This window comes from Gamsiella multidivaricata (assembly GCF_025024155.1).
Source record: "Gamsiella multidivaricata strain RSA 2152 chromosome Unknown BC939scaffold_108, whole genome shotgun sequence".
NCBI lineage: Eukaryota > Fungi > Mortierellomycota > Mortierellomycetes > Mortierellales > Mortierellaceae > Gamsiella > Gamsiella multidivaricata.
The window spans coordinates 1-21,849 of record NW_026251816.1 but is presented as its reverse complement, the minus strand read 5'-3'; the positions used below and the strand labels follow the sequence as shown (position 1 = coordinate 21,849).

Here is a 21,849-nt window from a genome sequence, read left to right as displayed (position 1 = left end):
AATGCAGAGATGAGGAGAGAGTGTGTGTGGGGAGACAAGGGCGGTGAAAGGAAGGCGAACGAGTGGCAACGACAACGACGAAGAGCAGCAGCACTCCTGCCTGTCCACGTTCGTGCTTCCAAGGAGTGCAGACCACAGAGGAGAAAAGGCGCCGGAATCCGCCGTGAATCTGTAAGCAATAGCAAATCAAACCTTCTCGCGACCAAAAAAAAGTGGGTTCAGCATCCTTGCGGGGAGCTGATCGAGCACACAACTCCAACTCAAAATACATTTTGGGAAAATCATACGCCCTGGGATGGCAATAACACGCCCCACCTCCATATCCTATCCCCAAATGACCTGCAAGCACCATACAAACTGCTTGCGAGCTCCCCAGCCATCATAAACGCGTGCAATGTGTAGGCTATGAGGTGTCGTAGGTCTCTTAGCATCTGATTTACATTCGTTAAGCATCAGCCAAATGAGCACTATCAAGGACAAATAGTCTATAAGCGCAAGCGTGTTATGATGATATATGATATGGCTGCTGCTTACTGTTCCAGAGAAACAAGGATATGCTATAAAACTTGATATAGATAATGTACATGGGATATGAGAAAAGAATAGGAACTATACTGGAAACAAAAGAAAGTGTTGATATGAAGCTGAAAATGAATGCACTAGTTTTCTTGGGGGAAATTGACCTCGTATCCTGTAGACGTGTGATACTTAGTACCTTGACCCTGCTGCTGCTGCTGTTGTTGTTGTTGCTGTTGTTGCTGTAATAATACCATCAATACTGCCGGAGATTGTCCGCAAATTCGTTGGTGGCGATGAAGGGCATCGTTCCTCATAAAGCCACAACCGCAGCTTTCACACGTGTAAGGTTTCTCGCCAGTGTGCAATCGAACGTGTCGCTCGCGGTCATGGCGTCTTGCAAAGGCAAGAGGGCACGATCCGCACAAGAAGGGCTTCTCGTCAGAATGGGTCTTCATGTGCGAAGTCAGATTATAGGCCCGTGAAAAAATCTTGCCGCAACCGGGGGACTCGCATACAAAGGACGTGGGTTTAACCTTGGCCTTGACCTGGCGAACCCTGCGCTTGCGCTTGGCAGGCACACCGATGGCTGGAGTAGAGGACAAAGGCTCATTCAAGGACTCCCTTTCTTGATCGTCTAACATGGCTGAGGGACCGTATGGTGCAGGAGTCGACGGAGTCATGATCTCGATCTTAATCGTGGATGACGATGGGATGTCTGTGTTATCGTTAGCAGAAAGCTGGCCCTTTGTCTTCGAGACCTTGGCTCCAGATCTAGAATACGTAGAGCTCGAGCGCTTCTTAGGAGACCGGAAGTTCACTCGCTTGTAGACGGGCATGATGGGTGCACAAGCTGGGGAGGCTTCACGCGAAACAGAAGCCCAGGACAAGGTGGGTGATTGGACCAACGAAGGCGCCGAAGACACTAGCAAAGACGATGGATCGGCTCCACTGCAGCCCTCCAGCTTTGGAACTATCAACAGATCCATATTCTGCTCAAACGCAGGTACAGTGTTCTGAAGAGTAGGGCGCTGGAAGGAGCCATCCAAAGGCAGCGATTGCTGTGGATGCTCCAACGAAGCAAGGTAGTAATGCAGCGAGGCAGAACCGCGTTGCTGTTGGGTTTGCATTGCGGGTACGTATGAACAGTATGGCGGAAGGGCGACTGGGATAGTCTGTGGAGAGACCGTCGACTGAAGATAGGGAGAGTAGATCATGTTCTGCTGCTGTTGTTGTTGTTGTAGCTGTTGCTGTTGTTGCTGCTGCAACTGTACATCCGAGGCTAGGAACTGAGAGTTTTGAAAGTGCTGCTGCAGAGGATTCTGCTGGAGCTGGAGCTGGAGTGATGGGTGCATGTGTGTGATGTCAACAGGCGCCAGTCCGCTATAAGGATGCCGCTGTGGTGGCGGCATTGAAGGGACATGAAAGACGTTCTTTGTGAACATACGATGTGTCGGCCGGAGGACCTGAAGAGGGGTCATTGGTGGTGTCATGGACTTGCACTCGGTCTGAGGAATCTGGAGCTGCTGGTCATTGACGTGGTGGCCAGGAGCGGCAAAGATATCGTACTCGTCCATCTCTTCGTCGTCGTCGTCGTCGTCGATAGAATCGGACAGTTCCTTGATAGATGAGGTCGGTGACATCAAACCACCGATAAAGAGATCAGGCTGGCTGTGGTGTTTTGAGGGAAGGTCGCTAGAGCTGTGTTCAAAGGCGCTGGAGATATCGGGAGACGGATAGGTTGGCGTAAAAAGGGGCAATTGAGAAGATGGAAACAACTCGGAGGGGAAGTCCGCGGAGAGCATTGGTGACTGAGATCTAGGTGAGAAAAGTAAACAGGACGAGAGAGAGGGAGGGAACGAGTGCGGAAAAGAGTGCTTCTGAAGAAGTACCAAGAGGGCCGAGCCCGAGGAGGGAGGGGACTGATGGGTATAAAGGCACAGGAGGGGCAAAAGAAGGCGAGGGCGAGGGGGTGTGGTGGACAATGAAGGTATCAGTGGAAGGAGAGATGGCGAAGCCGCAGTTCCTGCTGGAATAGATCGGCTGCTCGTGCAAATAGAAGACAGGGAAAGAGAGAGGATGCGAAGGTGCTGACGCGAGAGGCCGTTACGGGCGATGAAACAGCGAGAGCGAGGAACAGAAAGTGTGAGGTTGTATGAGAGAGAGAGAGAGAGAGAGAGAGAAGGAAGAAAGAGAGGATGGGTGGGTGAGGTTGGGAAAGGGAGGGAAAGAGGAGACGGCGATTTGTTGTCTATTTGTACGAAAACGAGCAGCAGCTTAGCGACAAGAACGAAGGGTAAGGGTGAGTAGGGCAAATGAATAGGGCGACTGAATAGAAAACTCAATTGGGTCGGCAACGGTGGGCGGTGTGTACCTTCCTTTTACTTGTTTTGACAATGGCATGTTCCACCACCGACGTGGCATACATGCATGCTTCTTAAGAATATAACGGGAGCGAGGAATTAAAATACTTTTTTCTTGCTTGTGAGAGCATTCGATTCAGAATTACCGTAATTTCTACAACTTAACGTATCTTGAAGCGATAAAGCAGTGGGCTAGTCTACCACATTCAACAATGCCCATGCACTGAAAGACCAGCTGCCGCTGCTGTTACTGCCGCCATTGCCTAATAGAAAGGAATGTCTCCTCTCCGATTGGCATGAGTGCACGCTCACACTCCACATCAATTTATCTACTCGTCCTCCCCGCTTACTAGCTTCCCTACATAGTCATTCATTCGATCATTCGCATACCATAAGCACATTACTCCTATCTCGCTCACTTCCCGGGCCGCAGTTTTTATTTTTTAAGCTACGAAATATCTGCTGCAGTGCTCGCGCGGCACCTAGAGCCAATAGATGAGCGACCTTTGCACTCCTGCATGCCATCGTGCGCTGGGTCGAGCAATAAACAACTGCAATGAACTCTTATCACCTTCAAGGGTATGGCCGATCAGATAGTGTCCAAGGAGCAATTACGTCCTTGTCTCGCAATGTAAATTAACCAGTGTTATAGCTACCAATACCCAGTTATAGCCAGATTCTCTTTTTTCTTCTGTAGAACTTCTGTCAACTGAGTATTTTCCTCGTATTTATGATTCATGCATTTCTGACGCATAATGGCATCTGAAGTTCTTCTGGTTTCTCTCGCCGCCTATTTTTTATTATTTTAACCTCTATATGCCACAGCCACTTATGTATCAATGCCTTAATTCCGTACTCTGCAATGTTCTGAATCGGAACGGTTTCTTATGCTTTCTCATTATCTGGCCGAGTGCTCATCAACGCCATGGGAAAATGCATGCAATCAGAGCAACGCCTCAAAAAGTAGCCCCTGGACACGCTGAGTTAAGGTTCTCGATCAAAGTTGCAACGTCCATCCCCATCCTCTGACGACAAGACGAACAAACACAAGAAGGGCATCCGATGGACGTAAATGTGGTAATGTTCATGCTGGCCTGGCAAACCCCGAAGGACTTGACAATGCAAACGCTAACATAGTTCACGTTAAACTACCTATCCAAGCCCCGTCTCTCATAATGAAAGAAAAAAGGGTCCCTTTGGTGCATTGGCTGCCGAGAACCCCCTACGAGGAGTGAGAAACGTGCTATCTCTTCTCTTAGCCTATATCTGGACAACCTCATCCTACACAGCCCTATATGCTTTTGTTCATGGGCGCTAACAAGGTAACAATACGTCTTACAGAGATAAAACACTCCTCTTGCACATGAATATCCTTACTCCATCTTTTTTATATATTCGTAAAGGCCTCGGCCGGTACCTCCAGTTTTGTTGAAGATGTATATTATATTATTTTTAAACGGCGCCAGGAAATTTTCTCGCAACGTGGGCCACATGCTCCGAACGAGAACCACGCTCTCGCCTGCACCAGATGCGCCTTTACCTCTCTGTCCCATAAACTGCTCTGTTTTTATAAAAATAATAAAAAATATTCGCAGCATAGAAATACCGATGGGATCTCGTATATTGCTCTTCCAAGGTGCCAGGTTAAATTGTTACGTGAAAACAAACTCGGTTGGCCAGTAGCGACACACACGGACAGGTAAACGAAGATTATGCCCTTGTTACCGCATCAAAAAAAAAAAAAAAAAAAAGCATGAGCGCACACATTCAGCCTCACCTGTTCAAATTTCAAAGCGGCAGTTCCCTGATAACCAAGGTCTGGTGTACTATGATGAATCATAGGCAAAATGTGTGGCATGCTTGATTCTGCCACATAAGACCAAAACTCCTTTATTTCGGGCGATGCAGCAATGCTTGGATGGATGTGTCGTGAGTACGCTTGCGTGTGTGCATCCTTGGTCGCTTGTGCATGGTTCTTTGTGAAACAATCCGCCAATATGCAGATACTGCATGGTGCACTCGAGAAAGATAAAAGGGTAAAAATGGCAGAGAGTGCGCACCGCTGCCCTAAATACGTTCCCTCCTTGCTCCCTTGACAGGCAGATGTAAACGAATGTTAAGATGTGCTTAGCTTTGTTGGTGTGAACCTATGAATGGGTTGCTGAACCGTTCCTCCAGAGGTATAGTACGTGCGGCCAACTTGTGCAGGGTAATCGTACGTGGAAATAGTTCCCGAGTAACTGATATCGCTGTGGAACCTCGGACGACACAAAGATATAAAGCAAAGAAAAATCAATCTACACTTTTTCTTTTACATTAAATGCAACTCTATTCGTGCCTCTACAAAAATTTCCTCGTTTGGTAGTTGTACCTGGGACACCCACTTGTAAAGGAACCTTAACATTCGCTGCCCAGCAGCTGTAGCTCCACGTTCAGCTGATCATGTCATGTTATAGATCCAATCGAATTGGAGCTCACTTTCCACTCATCACCATCCATCCTAGACCTTAACTTTACCCGTTCTTTTTCGTCGGCCCCTTCTCGGTCATAATCGCAGCCTCTCTGGCTCTCAATGTTCCATACTCAAGCCCCTGTCCCAGCCGAAAACTGTAATGCTGGTAATTACCTTAAATGGAGCCAGACCCGAGGGGTGGAAGACTTAAAAATTGTCCGCGGAATTTTGATTTTCTGATCACAGAGAAGATAGAAGAGCACCGTGTCATACCCTGAAAAAACCATCCGCCGAACTTTCCAAGCCCCTTCCTTCTCTTTCTCTTTCTCTTTACCGTGACATCATACGTTGCTGGAAACCCCACGTCAAGAAGCGCCGCTACCAGTATCTCCATCGTTTTTTGACATGATTGCCAGGCACGCGTACAAAAAATTAATAAAAAATAATAAAAATGATTCAGAGTCGTGCGTTGTCAATGGTCAGAAGTGCATTAATTCCCGTCCGGCGACTACCAAGCCTGCCCCTTCTCAACCTCCGAGGAATGGACGTTATTAAAATGTGCTCTCTATGAAGGGCGTGCTATGGACGGCGTCAGAAAAATGGACTATCAAGGGATCTTAAATGAAATGCGAATGAGCGTCTGTGAAACACCACGTTGCTCAACATCATAGACTACTGTACTGCAGAGGCCTGCTCCTCTATTTGCTGCTCCTCTTCATTGTCAAAATCTCCTCTGGCGGCTCACTCGTTGTCTCGTTTTTTATGAGGCAGCAATTGAGTTTCCTTACCTGACAATCTTGTTTATTGGCCATAGCCCTGCTTACATGCCAGCGCGACAAACAAAGGAGACCATGATAATTCAATATCGAACTGGTGGCACAACACGCAGAAGAATTAAGGGGACGCCTTAGCCGTTTTGCTCAATTTCGTATACGATCGACGCGTGCGAATCGAGACGAGTGATGAACCGTTTGCCACCATTACTTAATTAAATGCCTACAAACAACAACAACTTGCAACACTCGATCGTTCGTAAAAAGAAAATATTCGCAGAATGATCGGGGCAAATGGCCACAAGAATCGAGCAAGTTGCACACAGTGTAGTACTAAACCATTACGATTGACCCAATCTCCATGCAGCCTTTTCCGTTCTTCTGTTGTGCTCTCCTTCGAGTCAATGAAAAACTAAACTAAACTGAATAAAATGTTTTGTTTGTGTATCAGGGATGGCTAATAGTCTATTGTAGTCTATGATGTGTGATCACAAAAGAGGTCCCTTCAAACCTTAGCTGGGCTAAGCGACAATCGTGGCCACCACGGATATTATTCAGCTTAATTAGTAATGCTGTGTAAATATTAAGTCGAAGTCGCGTTCACATCAAACCCGTTTGCGCGCTGCTAGCTGCACCCGACTCCAATAGAATAGATCCAGAAGTACTGACAGCTAATTGGTCCTTATCACCATGGCGCCAATCCAGGCTAATTTTCTTTCGCAAGCGCAAGAGAGCAGTGCTAGCTTTTCATTAAATTCGAACGCATTGGTTGGGAGAAAGGATGATCAGGGGTCAGCACATTCAAAGCGATCAGTTTCTTTCGTGTCAGGCTATGGAATCCTATAGAATTACTGCGCACAGGACATACTGTGCACAGAAAATGACACACTTCTCGATAATCTATCGTCGTTCGAACGTATGAACCGTCAAAGAATAATACGGAAACTAGGGGAGCCTGAACAAAAATCCGGTACGGCATGCCTAAATTTAGATGATCCACCAGCTAGGCTCCAGAAAGCGGGGCGACTCTTGGAGCAAATACGCCATCTACGGAAGCCAAAGCGGCTACTTGAGATGCTTAAGCGCCAGAAGATCCTAGGCTAAATCGATGGAAGGCTCATAGCTCGATGTTAAAAAATGTCGAGCATTAGATAAAGTAGATTCTCAAGGCACTCGGCCATGCCCGTCGCGTTGTACGCGACAAAATAACTTTTAAAAAATTAGCCGCTCGACCATTATTTATTCTATTCTATTTTATTTTAAGCCCGGAATAGGTGACCATACAAGATAGCTTTTATTATCTATTTTTTTTAGTCCACTATGCGTTTCTAGGATTCCTGGAAGAGCGCTTGTCTGTCCACCTCGCCCCCCGCGTCACTAGAATGAATGACGGCCATATGTCGACTGCACCTCCTTTGTTCTTAATAGCGTCCTAAATTTTCTCCGCGGAAGTTTGAATATTCATGCATGGTCAATGTGCATGGTTACAATTTCCCCATTTGTTCACGCGTCATGGACTTAATAGATTAGAAGTGTCAAAGTTGGGTTAACGTATCATGAGTATGGAAAATAAGTTAAGAAAAATCGAAGCGTCCCTGTCCGCAACTTAAAATCGGGACTCTGCTTGGACAATCCTGTCCTTACAAGACTGACGGGCGATTCGCTGACAGATGCATGAAGCATTCGTTCTCTGTGTGACATTACCTGAGAGGGAAAGAGTTATTTTTACAGGAATCCCATATCGAGCGATCACAAGCCGCGCTCTGGGGAGTTCGCACCGCAAACACTAAAGAGGCATACCCAGTACAGGGGAACGGATCCCGAAGCGTTGCCTGCATACAACATGCATGGTGTCCTTGATTGCTGCGTGTCCTACAAATGACCTTGTTTATTTTAATATTATTTCCGAAGCGGACGCCTGGGTGTTCTTGGCAAGGGCATCAGATTAGAAAAGCATGAGCAGCAACTGGGTACAACTGTAAATAATGCATTTTGAGGGTCGTTGGTTGTCAATCCAGCATACTAACGCGACGTGAATGGAATATCGACTAAGGTAAGTTCACTTCATGGTTCGGTTTGTTTAAAGAAAACAGAGATAAATCACCAGCGAGCGGTGATCAGGTTATCGCTGGTAGCCTTGTCCCTGCTCCTTTCTTAAGTGACCTCCTTGGGCTACAGCGAAGAAAATGTGGATGCTGAAGGGCCAGACCTTGATATCGTCGTCTACATATCGTACACACGCATTCTTCTCCTCTTGCAGATTAGCGTAATGAATTCAGTCCCGCTTTTTTCCCGGCACAGCTTCCGAGACTATATCTAACCGTCAGGCGCAGCTGACACATGATGCGCTTCAGAGTGGTATCTGCCGAAGTACCTACCACAATGGCCCTATTGTGGATGTACGCAGAACGACGCAGATACGATCCAACCAAGTCGTCTAACGGATGTTTGATTGGATACGGCATTTGCTCATGCTTCCCAGGAGCCTTATTGAATCCTATTAAAGCTGCTGTTCCGAAGCAAATGAGTGCATCTACCTAGACTCGCCCGCGGGGGATCCAAAACGGTGCATGGCCTCTTATGTCGAAGAAAATACGATACACAGAGCGCTGGCTGGTGTTTAATCTGTGTCCAATTGAACTGTTGTGCTCGTGTGCTACAAGATGCGAGAAAACCATGGGCCAATGGCGCAACATAGGGGCTGGAATGTGGCCAATGATACAATACCTATTGTCATTGAGAGTGCGCCTGGAGAAATAATCATTACAGAGCACACAGCCTTGTTCCCAGGGGCCGCAATGAGAAGTGGACGCCAGGATTATGCGCTGCCATATCTTACCATTGCCGCTGAGGCTAATCTAGAAGACATGATAGGTCATCACCATCGCCACCGGTTTTTTTCCTCTTTTGTTCATATCATGCACAATGAAGGGAGATGCGCTCATTACACACGTCAAAAATACATGTACCCTCCACAGTTGAGGAAAACAAGCGTTGCACAAGATACTCGGCAAACGGCCGATTTGAAAACAAGAACTTGGTATTTGAAGGCAGGTTGCCCCTGATTTGAAAAGAGGGTTGCTAATGAACCGAGTGATCAAGAGGGTAGGGTCTCTAGAAAAGTGCGGGATGCTTCAAGAAGTTTGATTTGCTCTTTCATCCTCGGCTAGCATGATGCTACGCGAAACGGATATAAGGGAAATGTTTGCAGGACTTAAGTAAACTTGTATTTCGATAAACGAACGACAGCATGGCGATGCATGTAGTTGACGAATAGACGATGATTAGTAACTCTTTGTTTGCGAGCGAGCATTACAAAAAAAAACGCGGCAAGTCTTTGAACTTGTCAACAGGACAAACCTTTCCGCATCAACCAGCGTATAAACGCATTGAATCCATAGCGTCAATGATACGAATGTACTACTATCCAGCAAATTCGCCGACTTTCCCGCGGATTTCTCTTCACGATGTTACAAAATAATACGATAAGAATGGAGTTGACCTTATTCCACCTTGAATTGACCCTGGGCAATATCACTTTCGCTCTGTAATCTTCGGCAACCTGCCAAATGCTCTTCTAACCTTTCCTTCCCCGAACCTATTCCAACGTCTCAAACGCGCTTTCGGCGCCTTGACCTCAATCTGCAGACACCAGTGGCTCACTAAGTGAGCACTACGTTGTAATAAAAGACGCTATGGCTTTCAACCACATTTGCCTTAGCCTGCTTTGTATTGAGAAAGCGACCAAGTGACCAACCTCCAGTCCAATATCATCGTACCAATCGAAGTTGATGTGAAGTATTGGGCTATTCTAAACCATGAAAATCGAATAAAAAGAGTAGAATGAGCTTTAGCGATCGCATCTATAACTTTTTATCGCTCTCAAAATAGTGATCTTGACGCTTGTCCTTCTTATTGTGCAGTCGACTTGGGCGCTTTTTTCGTTTATTCTCTCTCTGGAAATAATAATAATAATACAATACCTTCATCCCGATATGAAGAGTCGAACAGTGACGACAGTCGATCTACGTACGCTTCGCAAGTGGGCTGACGCGTTTTCTTCATTCTTTTACGTTTACCCTCCTGCGGCACTTTACAAATGAAGCATGGGTCGACAAGCTGCCATATACATGCAGTACTGTGTGGAGAGGGTCGCTGTTTCAAACTCCCATGCGGTGCTGGATGTGTGTGCATGTGTTTTGTCGAACCCTACATTGTGCAAGGAGCGAGACAGAGCAGCTCCGCAGCGTTCACGACGGGTTCTGCTAGCATGGTCAATTTCCTACTACTGCTCACCTATGCTCGCATAACGTATCCGTAGTACTTTCGCTTGCGATTTGGCGCGTATTTGTTCGTATGGGCCTGCTAAGTAGCCGTAAAGCCTAGTATAAGTTTGCTTTGTATTTTCTTGGGCTTTCATTTCCGAGCAACAGCACAACAGCACTTCGTTTTGTCCGAATGCTGTCCAAAAAATATGTTCGCTGAAGATGAAAGCGAGAAAGGACTTGTTCCTAGCAGTAAAGGCGCTTTAAGGGAATGAAATGGACCCAAATGGACCTACAGCAAAGACTACCCGAGAGGCGTGTTCTCTCGTTTCTGAAGTCATATTATGACGAGCAATGTATCTCAATGAGATTTAGACCGCCATCTTATACTAGTTCGCAGCTGGCCTTGTGTGCGCTTTGGACTATAATAAAACGTAACATTCGAAGAACACAGCTATTCCAATTGTATATATCTTTTCAGAGTATGTTGTGTGTACATGAGCAACAGCAGTAAAGTTGAAATATACTTTATTCTTGAGGCACTTCATGTGTAAGGAAAGTGGCTTGATGGCCAAGATATGCGTGATTGCACTTACAGCTATGCATAGATGCCAATGCGAATATAGTGCGCGACGTAAATGTCGATTGTGGGCCAAGAATGGTCAGTACTCCCAAGTGAGAATGAATGGAGAGAATGAAACTGAAGTCAGTGAAGCATAGCCCAAGCACGCGTCGTTTTCGCGTTCCCGAACAGGTAGAGGAAATAAGTCCTTGATGAGCAGGCAGCTTCAGGTTCGCGTCGTCGGTATGGCCTCGCTTTTCACCCAGAAGAAAGAATAGCAAAAAGGTTAGACGAATTATTATAGGTTGTATCCATACGCGCGCAGCAGTACTATGCAAATGGATGGGGTCATCGCAGCATCTGATAAGCGAAAGAGCGTAGTTGAGGGTCCAGCCCAAAGGACTGGTGCTATCAACAAGGTTTGAAAGTGGTTATCAGATTATTTTTTTCAATCTCCTAAGAAGTATATCTTTTTCCTCATATACACATCATCTGCACTTCTTCGAGCATTTTTCTTTTCCTCACTTGTCTGGACTCCATCTCTTTTCTGTTTTGCATTCTCTATTATCGATCCTCCTGTCTACATTCAAAAAGATTGATCTCAAACCAATGACTCACCACGGGTCATCTACAGCAAGAAATGCCTCAAAGGCAGCAGCACCCTCGACTGCAGTGTCGGTCCCTAAGGTCACACGGATCGTGTTCACGGCACTACTGCTCGACATCCTGGCCTTCACCATCATCCTGCCCTTGTTTCCAAGGCTGCTTCAGTTCTATCGTGAGAGCGAGCATGGCGACCAGGTATGGAATTCTTTTTATCAGCTTCAATGTTCCATTGCTTTTGATCGTGATTACTGAGGGTGTGCACAAAGGAAAACGAATCTTACTTGGATTAGCGATCGCTGCCTCGGCGAATCAGTAACAACTGATGATGACGTTGGTGCATGCACCCTGGATTGCCATGACCCGTTGATGCAAATCCGTTTTTGATGTGATCATGATGTGATGGACTTTCATTGCCTAAAACGGGCACTCACGTATCCATGTGGATGACAATTCAGCTTGCACAAGATCTTTTTTTTTTAATTTCAATCACGCTGTTTAATAACATTGTAGACATCGCTACTGGCATGGTCGCTGTCGCGCCTAACAGAGTTCCAGAATATCATTGGGCTGAACGATCACCAGGGTTCAGGATCCCAGTCCATCAAGCGGCCACCGAAAATGGACATTGTCCTTCTGGGCGGTGCACTCGGATCGCTATTCTCAGTCTTGCAGTTTGTCGCTTCTCCAGTCATTGGAAAGCTCTCTGATGTCCTGGGACGACGACGGGTGCTTTTGATGACAATGGTAGGGACTTTTTACTTCACGAACAATACTTGCAGATATTGTTAGGCTTCTATCTAATATTGACCGCTCTTATATGTTGAATCGTACATAGCTTGGAAACCTGATCTCGTGCGGCGTCTGGCTGTTTGCTGGCTCCTTTGAGCTCTTTGTACTCTCCAGAATCATTGGTGGACTTAGCGAAGGCAATGTCCAGCTATCGATCGCCATGATTTCCGACATCACAACTCCAGCAACGCGATCACGAGGATTGGCTATGGTGGGAATTGCGTTTGCGATTGCTTTCACGGTCGGACCAGCATTAGGAGCGTACTTTGCAAACAAGGACCTGGTCGCTGCGTTCCCTGGACTGGCACTGTATGGGCTGCACCCCTTCTCTGGATCAGCACTCTTGGCGATGGTGCTTTTGACGGTTGAGACCCTCTACTTGTATGGCAAACTGCCAGAAACTAACTCAGAGAGCTGGAGAATGGCAGTGCGGCAGACCGTGGAGGACGAGAAGAAGACTAGAGCCGAAGGCAACGGAGGAACTTCGTCTGCTTCTTTAGGATCGAACGCGAACGGATCATCAAACATTACTCCAGTTGTGATGGATACGGCGAGCATCATTCACTTGCAGCACAGATATCTGAGCCGGCTTTCGTTCACGCATTTTGCACACTTGTTCCTATTCTCAGGAATGGAGTTCACCTTGACATTCTTGACCTTTCATCTCTTCGACTTCACTCACATGCAGCAGGGCGCCTTGCTGGGCTACATCGGGATCTTGTCCTCATTGATTCAGGGCGGCTATGTGCGTCGACGGGCGAACAAGGTTGGAGAGAAGCGCATGGTACTCCAGGGTATGTTCGCCGCCGCAATCGGATTGGGATGCATTGCGCTCGTCTCCGGTGACGGCTCAGCTTCAGAAGATTTCTTAGTCCTGAACGAGAAACTTGAGTCGTCCGTACTCAGGAACGTAGTGCTGTGGCTCAACGCTCAGGATTGGTCGAGGAAGACACGGATGTGGGGTCTTTATGCCGGAGCAACGGGACTGGCCGTCACCAGCGCGACCGTCGTCAATTGTCTGACTAGTTTGGCTAGCCTGGTGTGCGACATGGGATCCGATAGCCCCTCTGCAGCGTCGAGATCCAAGGATAACACATCTGATGCGGTGCAGCCGATCGGCAAGGGCCTCGCTTTGGGCCGTTTCCGTTCCTGGGGCCAACTTGGCCGTGCTATGGGCCCGATCGCAGCGTGCAGTTTGTACTGGCGTGTGGGACCACTGGTTTGCTACGGAGCTGTATCTCTGGCGGTTGCAGCCGTGACAATTCTGGCAAGCAGAATCCTGCCCGAGGTGCGCAAGCTTCCTATCCGAACAAAAGTCGCTTCGACAGAAACGGCCATTTTGAAGAAGAGGCAGTAGAAGGCGCATTTTTGTTCATATATAAACATTCACAGTGCCACAATATTGCATGATAAACGATGTGTCGGGGCGATGTAGTTATGCTTTGCCAGCCTTGTGCTTCTAGACTAAAAAGCGGCTAATTCAGAGAGAGCGGCGCAGTGCGAAGGCACCTAACTTTCTTCATGCTTCTTTGCCTCGCCACTTCCTAATCATTCCACACACTCTCTCGGCGACAGCATGGAGGTAAGCATGCCGTTCCTGCACTTAGCAGGGATTCTCATGGCGCATCTGATTCCTAGTCTGATTCCGCGCTTGGGCGTTCAAGTGAGCTGTGGCAACTTATCGTTGTCTTTTATTTTATGGTCGTATCATTAGGCTCCAGTAGATCAGCCCGACGAGTCTTTGGCTACCAGCAGCAATGACAGCCATATCACCAGCAGTCCCAAGAAAAAGGTCCGGCTTGTCGATCTCCTCTACGACACCATCCTGCTCGAGAAAGCAACCGCCTCGCGGTCCAACAAATTCGACCCGACCCTTCTTGAATCAACCAAACCGAACTATGCCTTTGTTTCGTTCGAGGAGCTGACAGCCGGGTTCAAGCTCGCTCAGGAAACTTGTCGAATCTACCACGAAGGACACCCTGGGGATGCTGGGAGCGCCGCAATGGAGTCGCAGTTTAAGCAGGCGGGTTTGAGTGACAACAAGAAAATCCGCGAGTACATCCTCGCGAATGGAGGCTGCAACGGGGTTGTTTTACCGCAACATGAACAGGGTCCCGATGAAATTCAACAAGATGAACAGGAGGACGACTTGGAGCCAAGGGTCCTTATTCCAAAGGAGGAGGATATGTCGATTTCGGAGGGTATCCAAGTCCCGATCCTTGATCGAACCCACATCCAACGGTTTGAGGGACTCTACGCTGAGGCCGAATCAGCATGTCAGGATATGATTGCTCGAGTTGTCTACAGTCTGCGAACGAAACTGTGGAACCTGATGGTACAGGCCGCGGAGCAGGATCGTGTGTTGGACCAGGCGATCTTTCTGTACACATCAAGGTCCTTCGAACTGAAAACCAAGAAGACGAAACAAAAGGCTGTCGAGAAATCTGGCAACAGCGCAAACCAAGCACTGTCACACAAGAACAGCGAGCATGCAGCGGCGATCGCACACCAGTTGGCGGGACTCGTTATCAGTACGGATCGGAGTAGAGTCACGTATGGACTTCAGGGACAATTTGATCTTCCTGTCGTGATACCGCAAAATGATGCCTATGAGAAAGTCAGCGCGCCCATGATGGCGCTTTATCAAGTAAGGGAGGCATCTGTTGCAGCAAATGAAGTATCTGTATTGGATGTCGCCTGGCTTTAGCGACATCATGCTGAAGGTTAACTTTTGATTGCTTCGATTTCATGGACACTCTAGCGCCTGGTGCCAAGTCAGGATTATAGGACCAAGCGGACGGGACTCATCAAGAAGCTCCAGGCACTCCTGGACTCTGCCTTCCCGGGAGAGAGCCTTCGTTTAGAGGTCTTTGGGTAACGATCTCCCATGCCGAATATATCATCTTCAAGTGCTTATATACGCATATACGCGATATACATTAATACAAAGGTTTTTTTTTCTTTATACAATGGCTCTCGTTGAATAGTTCATATGCCAGTGGACTGGGATCAGAGTCGAGTGATGCAGACTTGTGTATCACAACGACTACGTTCCAACAGACAAAATCATATAACAATATGCGCATATTGGCGACAGTTTTGCGACGGGCAGGTATGATTCAAGTGCAACCGATCACGAACGCTCGAGTGCCGATCGTCAAGTTTGTGGACCCAGTCTCGAGGATTAACTGCGATATCAACACGAACCATGTTCTTGGGATCCACAACAGCGAGCTGATACGATGCTACACGCTCATCGACGATCGTGTACGACCATTGCTGTACAACATCAAAGCCCTTGTCAAGAAGCATCAAATCAATGACTCCAGTCAGGCTTGGCTTAGCAGTTATGCCTATGTGATGATGGCGATCGGATTCTTGCAAGCGCAGGTATGTGAACGACTGGTATTGGACCCATTTATTGCTGGGAAACATGCGGACCAAATTCTCATATCCACTCTACGATTACGAAAACAAAATAGGAGCCGCCGATCTTGCCGTCATTGCAGGCACAACCCCAGGAGCGCATGAGCGCCCTCTTTGTTCAAATGGATCACGAGGGCCGAGGAGGCAAGGACATGATGGACTGCACATTCGACCGCGATTTTACCCGGTACAAGGATTTCGGAGCGGCGAATACGAAGTCGGTCGGCCAGCTCTTGATCGAGTTCTTCGAGTACTTTACGCGTTATTTTGACTACCAGACTAAGGAGGTCAATGTTCGACTTGGTGGAGGGGTCAGGACACGCGATGAGATTACGAGAGCCAGGGAGAAAGCAGCACGGAATGACGGCAACAACAAACGGTTACCGCAGCATGGGAAGGGGGAGAAAAAGCTGGTGGTCATGGACCCGTTTATTCGAGACCGCAACGTAGCGGGATCATGTACGGGGCGACACCTGGTTAGAGTGTGGAAGATCTTTGAGGTGGTGTATCTGAACTTGAGTAGGGGCGAATTCGAGAAGGCGCTTGAACCCATCTCTGAGTATGCGCTTGAACAGTACAGCGTGCCGCTGTGGCAGCGGCAGCGGCAGCAACAGCCGAAGCAGCCGAAGCAGCCGAAGCAGCCGAAGCAGCCGAAGCGTCCGACACAGACTCAGAAGCAATCGCAGAAGCAGTCAGTCCAAACGAGTGCCGTACCAGTCGCTGTCGTTACAACCGCGGGAGCTCCGGAAACCCATCGGCCGAGGGAGAGAAAGACTGAGTGGAAGCATGAGCGAAAGAGAGAGCAGCTTCCGAAATCCACATCAGCACCCGTTCTGCCTAGTGCTGATGTACCAGGGCCAGAGAAGACACCGTCGATCAGGACAGATATGGCAACAACCTTACAACCTGCAACTACAGCGCCGGCAGTTCCTGCAGCCCATCCGGCGCACAAGGATCGTGCAAATGATGAGAACAAGAGCGCTGGGGATGAAGACGGTGGCCACAAAGACGATCCTCGCACCAACCTAGAGTCAACGTCCCGACAACGCAGGTACAGGAGGGCTACGGCGCGAGCGATGCACTATACGCAGAATTCTGTCAATACGACATCGAAGCAGCGGAATCAAGATTCTTTGAAGGTTTCTGCAGCAGGGCCTACTGCCGACTCTGCTGCTAATGCGGTGCCCTCACAGACAGGGCGCAGAGTCACTCAAACGAAGCCGATACAGGTCCTTAACGATCAGAAGAGCTACAATGATCAGATCAACCAGTCCCACAGCCACGTCAGGGACACAGCCGCTATTCCGAAGAAGCAGGGCTCACAACAACAGCAACGGCAACATCAACAGCAATACCAGGAGTTTCCTGTCCTACCAAAGACACAGGTGCTGTTGAACGGGACCAAAAGCGCAGGATCGGACTCAGGATCAACAGCAAACAATGGAGGCACCAACAGCAACAGTTCGTCCTCAAAATCGAAGCGAGTATCCAAGGCAGCAACAGTAAAAAAGGCGTCAACAGATGGATCCAAGCAGACACCTTAGACTTTATGTTTTCAAAAATGAGCAAAATACACAGTGATGACAAGAGTGGTTCTATTAAGATTAAGTTTTAATCGAACAAAAGACGATTGTAGCAGATTACGATGCATACAATGAAATAGTCGAGAAAAGCTAAGAAAAAAAGGATTGCATGGCAGCATCCTCTAGAGCTCTCATACGCCAACAGGCGTTGGTGTTGACTCCATGGCTGAATCCACTGGTGCTTCCGTTGGGGGTGTCGCAATCGTAGTAGCCGAGGGCGTAGTAACTGTCGATGGAGCCGCAGTCGTCGATTCCTTCTCAGTCTTGAACCTGAACAGATCCTTCCTATCTTCCGGGAGACCTCCATGGACGGCCCAATAGAGTCCACAGGTGTTGCACAGCGTCTTTTCGCCTCCAGGTCCCGAACGTAACATAAAGGTCGAATATGCGCCTAGCCCACATTGCTGGCACTGCCAGTCCTTGTAGCCGTCCATGTTCATGGCTTGATGTCGCTGAGTCAATCGACCACGTTTTGTGATTCTGCTCTGATAGCCTGGTACGCTGTACGACGAGGCACCGCGACGCTTCGTAAAACTGGATGTCGCTCTTCGGTTTCGTCTAGATTTGTAAGGAAGGCGACAAAAAAAAAAGGCACAGTGTTAGCCCTTGACCGAAAGAAGAGATGCCATAATACCTAGTCGCATTGCCACCATATAGAGAGGTTGTCGTACCGAATACTCCTCTCCCTGTCCTCCAAAATTTTTTCGTACTCCTCCGTGGTGAGTGTCTCAAGAGCTGGGCTCCAGCTCTCGCCTTCGTCAGCAAAACGGAATCCTGAATAAAGCGGTTCTGGCTCGAATCCTCGATCTAGTAATCGATCCTGCTTGAAGCGGTAGAGCTGCTCGTGAATCTCGTGTGCGATCATCGAAACGAATTCACCACCAATACCCAAATCCGCCGCCAACTGTCTCGCAAACTCCTCTGGCGTCAAGTCCGAGCCTACATCCCACTCGAAACGGTCCCGAAGATTGATGCCTCCAACATGCAGATCCAGCTATTTGTCACCAGTTATTTTAATCGAGTCTTGTTAGTAACGGTTCTTTCATTCGATTTCAATCAGGTTGGATTACGTCCCACATATTGGACATTACCTGAATGACAACTCTAGATCCTTCGGTGGGGACCTGGACCTCCGCGACTGGTTCAAACTCTGCGATCTGATTCCGAATCGACTGTGCGATCTCGGGGACGAACTTTGTGGTGCTCAAATCCAGATCATCGCACAGAATCTCTGCAAATTTCTCTGGCGTCAGCAGCTGCTCGTTCACGTTCCAGGTAAATGTATCGCGCAGTCGGTGATCGTCTGTGTCAATGTCCAGGCGGATGGGGACCAAAATCGCATCCTGATCTGCAACCGCCTCCAAGTCCCTTTGCGAACTATCAATGTTAGGAAGCAGTGCAAATACCATCAGTTGCATGCATAATGAAGCGCAGCATAGATTATAAAGTCCAAAAAAAAAAAAAAAAAAAAAAAAAGAAGCAAGGCGTCTTTGAGTGCGTGCTCTGAAGCGATGCTGCTACTTACTTGAAGACATGACGCGTCTTTCGGGGGCGACGTGCCCATGTCTTCTTCTCCTTCTCCATCCTCTCCTTTTCTAACAAGGCCTGCTGCTTCTGATGCCTAGTCGGTGTGCTGCGAGGCGAGTCATCAAAATCCCAATCGTCATCATCACTCTCTGCCATCGATACCACGGCTCGCTTGGCACGCCGTCCCAGTGCAGGCGGCAAGATTAAGGCGCTGTTTGCCTCCCGTATCCTTGCAGCATAGGTGCTAAAGGTTCCAAAAGCGTTGGCCATCCTAGAGGCTGAATTTGCGTTCGCTGTAGTGTTGTACTGAGCACTGTACCCATATGGAGCTCCAGCAGCCGGTGTAGCGTGCACGGGATAACGTGGCTGCATAGGCATGGCGGAGGGATGTGTGTGCTGTTGTTGCTGCGTTTGAGGCTGGTATACCTTGAACTGATGCTGTTGGTGGTACTGAGGTTGATGATGCTGAGGTTGGATCGGCTGTTGTTGTTGCTGGGGTTGGATCTGTTGGCGATTGGAACCGCGTGTGGAATAGTTAGAGGGTACAGGCGAGGCACGTTCGGATCCGGAGGGTCCTGAGCGACGTGCTGGAGCGTGGCTCTGCATCGTCGCGGAGGTGTGGTTCACCCACGAGGCCATGGCTCTGTCAGAAATTCCGTTTGTTTCCTTGCTGATAGTCGGGATGGATCCGATCGTGCTCGATGGAGAATGAAAGAGAGAAAGAGAGCAAGAAGGCGCGTCCTTAATGTTGACAGGTGTTCCTTTTGCTCTTGTAGATTGTCGCGCTGGTGTTGAGTCGTCAGAAAAAGGCGTTGGGCAACCTTGACTCTGATCACGCAGACCTTCTTTGTATTGCCAGGACCAGAAAAGAAATACGATCGGTTGGTCTACCCGGCGTGACCGCAGTGAGCGCGGGGACCTGGGAGCCTGGTCCCACCCTCGATACACTCACACACCGATAAGCAACGAGGATGAAGGCGGGAAGCGAGTACAGACACTCTTCAGGGAGACATTCGGAGTCCCGGGAGGGAATGCATGTTTGCGTGCAGGATCCAGAAGGGGGTGGCCATGTAGCCAATGGATATGAAAATTGCTCTGCAACGAACGAGGGCGTCAAAGCGTTCTCAAGCGGGCCCCCAGTCCCTGAATTTTGATTCTGTCATTGTGGTCATTGTGGGCGTTGACAACAAAGAGCCATTCCCTCTTTATTATTACTTCATGCATCGTATCCGCCTTTCTTCTTCCTCTTCCATCTCTCCTCATCGCTCGCCTCCTCCACTCTCATCAGACTCGTCCTCACCATGCGTTCCTCATCCCTCCTCTGGGTCGCCCTCAGCCCTCTCGTCCTCCTCGTCCTCCTCGCCCTCTCCTCTTCCTCAACCAACGTCGCAGCCCAGTCCACCAATTGCCACAACTGCATCCTCAAGGCAATCCCCACTGTCGGCAATTGTACCTCCCTCTCTGCCACTCAGCTCCAGACCCTTGACAAGGTCATCCTCGGCCAGAACGCCTTCTCCTCCATAAGTTCCTACAGCACCCAGGACCCCACTGGCTTTGCCTGCCTCACCGCCCTGATGTGGGACATTGTCGAGTACAAGGCCAAGCTCTGGGGCACCTGTCTCGACCCAACCAACTCCTGCCCCTGGGCCGAGATGATGCAGTGGTTGGAGATGATCCCAAAGATTGCCGCCATCTACGGCTCTCCTAACCCTCCAGTAAGGACACGCCCATCACTGATACGCGACGGAACGAACGAAACGATGGACGATTGTTCTTTTTTTCTCAGCTCTCATTTTTCTATTTATTCTTCTGGAACCTAACATTATCATCCGCCCATTTGTTTCATTCTTCACTCTTCTTTTAGGCACAGGTCTTGCAGAATGCACCGGCCTAAAGAAATGGTACCAAGCCCAACGTCTGGACAAGCGAGCGAAGGATAGTTTGCTCATGCTCATGCATTACATCTCAGCATCTGATATCCGTAATTGTATTCACACCACTCACCAATAAATAAATATAATCTATTTCAATTGAATAACACGGCACGGTTTGAAAAGGGTTTGGATGATGATGATTGAGGAACGACATCATTGTGTACAGCTCTGCTCTGATTCTTGTCGTCGTCGTTCAGATGAGCCAGATTCAACTTTTTTTTCTCAAGCAAAAGTGTGGCATATATACTTTATCTCGACGCGATGTACAGACAACTCCATAGCTTTTGATACACTCTTTCCTGTCCCTTCTCAACTATCAACCGTCCTTTGCAAAGCCAATAATAAAAAAATAAAATAAAAACGCCGTCGAATATCCTCTGTCTCCTTGTTCCTACGCTTCAACAAACAACATCAACCGATCCCTTATGCAACCTGGCCCTCTTCTATTCATTGAAAAACATGGTGTATAAATGAGAAGAACGCGTAAGTACCCACACTTCCCTATGAAAATGGAGAATAAAACCACTCAAATGGTAATACCAAGGATGTGCTTCTCAACAAGCGCATCGGGCGAAGGGCGTTCCTGGATCTTGGTTTTCAAAACATCCTCGAGCTGTGATCGCTTCAACTCGGCCTCCTTGCTTTGCAATGCAGGTGCCACATTCGAGGCTAACGTGTATTTTTAGTAAAGAAAGAAAAGAACGACCGCGTCCATGTTAATGTGAATTGGTATGCAGCACAGTTGTATACAATGCGTGACGAACAAAAAAAAAAAACCAGTGGCGCACGCTCTAAACATCCTTCTGTCCCTACCATGTAAGATATTGTGATCAATGAGCTCCGACACTGGAGGACGGTTCTCGATCTTGTGGGCCAACGCTGTCTCCAACTTGGCACGCTTGAGTTCCTCAGCCTGATGTTGGATCGCAGGCGCGATCTTTGGATCTGTATGACGAGATAAAGAAAAAAAAAAAAAGGGCACACGAGAAGAGTTAATAGTGTTGAACTCGTCAGAAAGAATCGTGCATAAGGGTCCTGGTGCGTCCCATTCAA

The 21,849-nt window shown here is 48.2% G+C and overlaps 6 protein-coding genes across 6 annotated transcripts; 3 read left to right on the top strand and 3 right to left on the bottom strand.

The window, feature by feature from the left end:
• Positions 1-800: 800 nt before the first annotated feature.
• Positions 801-1,055, bottom strand: BC939DRAFT_385482 (uncharacterized protein; the record flags this gene model as incomplete). Its single annotated transcript, XM_051551810.1, has 1 exon — positions 801-1,055. A coding segment is annotated over one exon (255 nt), but the record flags the coding sequence as incomplete, so codon positions are not given.
• A 10,161-nt stretch (positions 1,056-11,216) lies between these two features.
• Positions 11,217-13,727, top strand: BC939DRAFT_467388 (major facilitator superfamily domain-containing protein). The gene is made up of 3 exons (XM_051557780.1): positions 11,217-11,732; positions 12,048-12,281; positions 12,373-13,727. Exons 1-3 carry the CDS (start codon positions 11,541-11,543, stop codon positions 13,681-13,683), a joined length of 1,737 nt encoding a protein of 578 aa, XP_051406994.1. The 5' UTR covers positions 11,217-11,540; the 3' UTR covers positions 13,684-13,727.
• Positions 13,728-13,902: 175 nt separating this feature from the next.
• On the top strand, positions 13,903-17,296 carry BC939DRAFT_507837 (uncharacterized protein; the record flags this gene model as incomplete). Its single annotated transcript, XM_051560928.1, has 5 exons — positions 13,903-13,908; positions 14,041-14,973; positions 15,088-15,200; positions 15,314-15,716; positions 15,809-17,296. 5 exons carry the CDS (start codon positions 13,903-13,905, stop codon positions 17,294-17,296), a joined length of 2,943 nt encoding a protein of 980 aa, XP_051406993.1.
• An 85-nt stretch (positions 17,297-17,381) lies between these two features.
• BC939DRAFT_21379 (uncharacterized protein) lies at positions 17,382-19,967 on the bottom strand. The gene is made up of 4 exons (XM_051550726.1): positions 18,861-19,967; positions 18,427-18,712; positions 18,007-18,329; positions 17,382-17,893 (listed from the first exon to the last, which is right to left on the bottom strand). The coding sequence occupies exons 1-4, from the start codon at positions 19,499-19,501 to the stop codon at positions 17,467-17,469; spliced, it is 1,677 nt and encodes a 558-aa protein (XP_051406992.1). The 5' UTR covers positions 19,502-19,967; the 3' UTR covers positions 17,382-17,466.
• Position 19,968: 1 nt separating this feature from the next.
• BC939DRAFT_21378 (uncharacterized protein) lies at positions 19,969-20,804 on the top strand. Its single transcript, XM_051550725.1, has one exon. It carries the CDS (start codon positions 20,164-20,166, stop codon positions 20,680-20,682), a length of 519 nt encoding a protein of 172 aa, XP_051406991.1. The 5' UTR covers positions 19,969-20,163; the 3' UTR covers positions 20,683-20,804.
• A 95-nt stretch (positions 20,805-20,899) lies between these two features.
• On the bottom strand, positions 20,900-21,739 carry BC939DRAFT_467382 (uncharacterized protein; the record flags this gene model as incomplete). Its single annotated transcript, XM_051557779.1, has 3 exons — positions 20,900-21,239; positions 21,337-21,465; positions 21,610-21,739. Coding segments are annotated over 3 exons (279 nt in total), but the record flags the coding sequence as incomplete, so codon positions are not given.
• Positions 21,740-21,849: the final 110 nt, after the last annotated feature.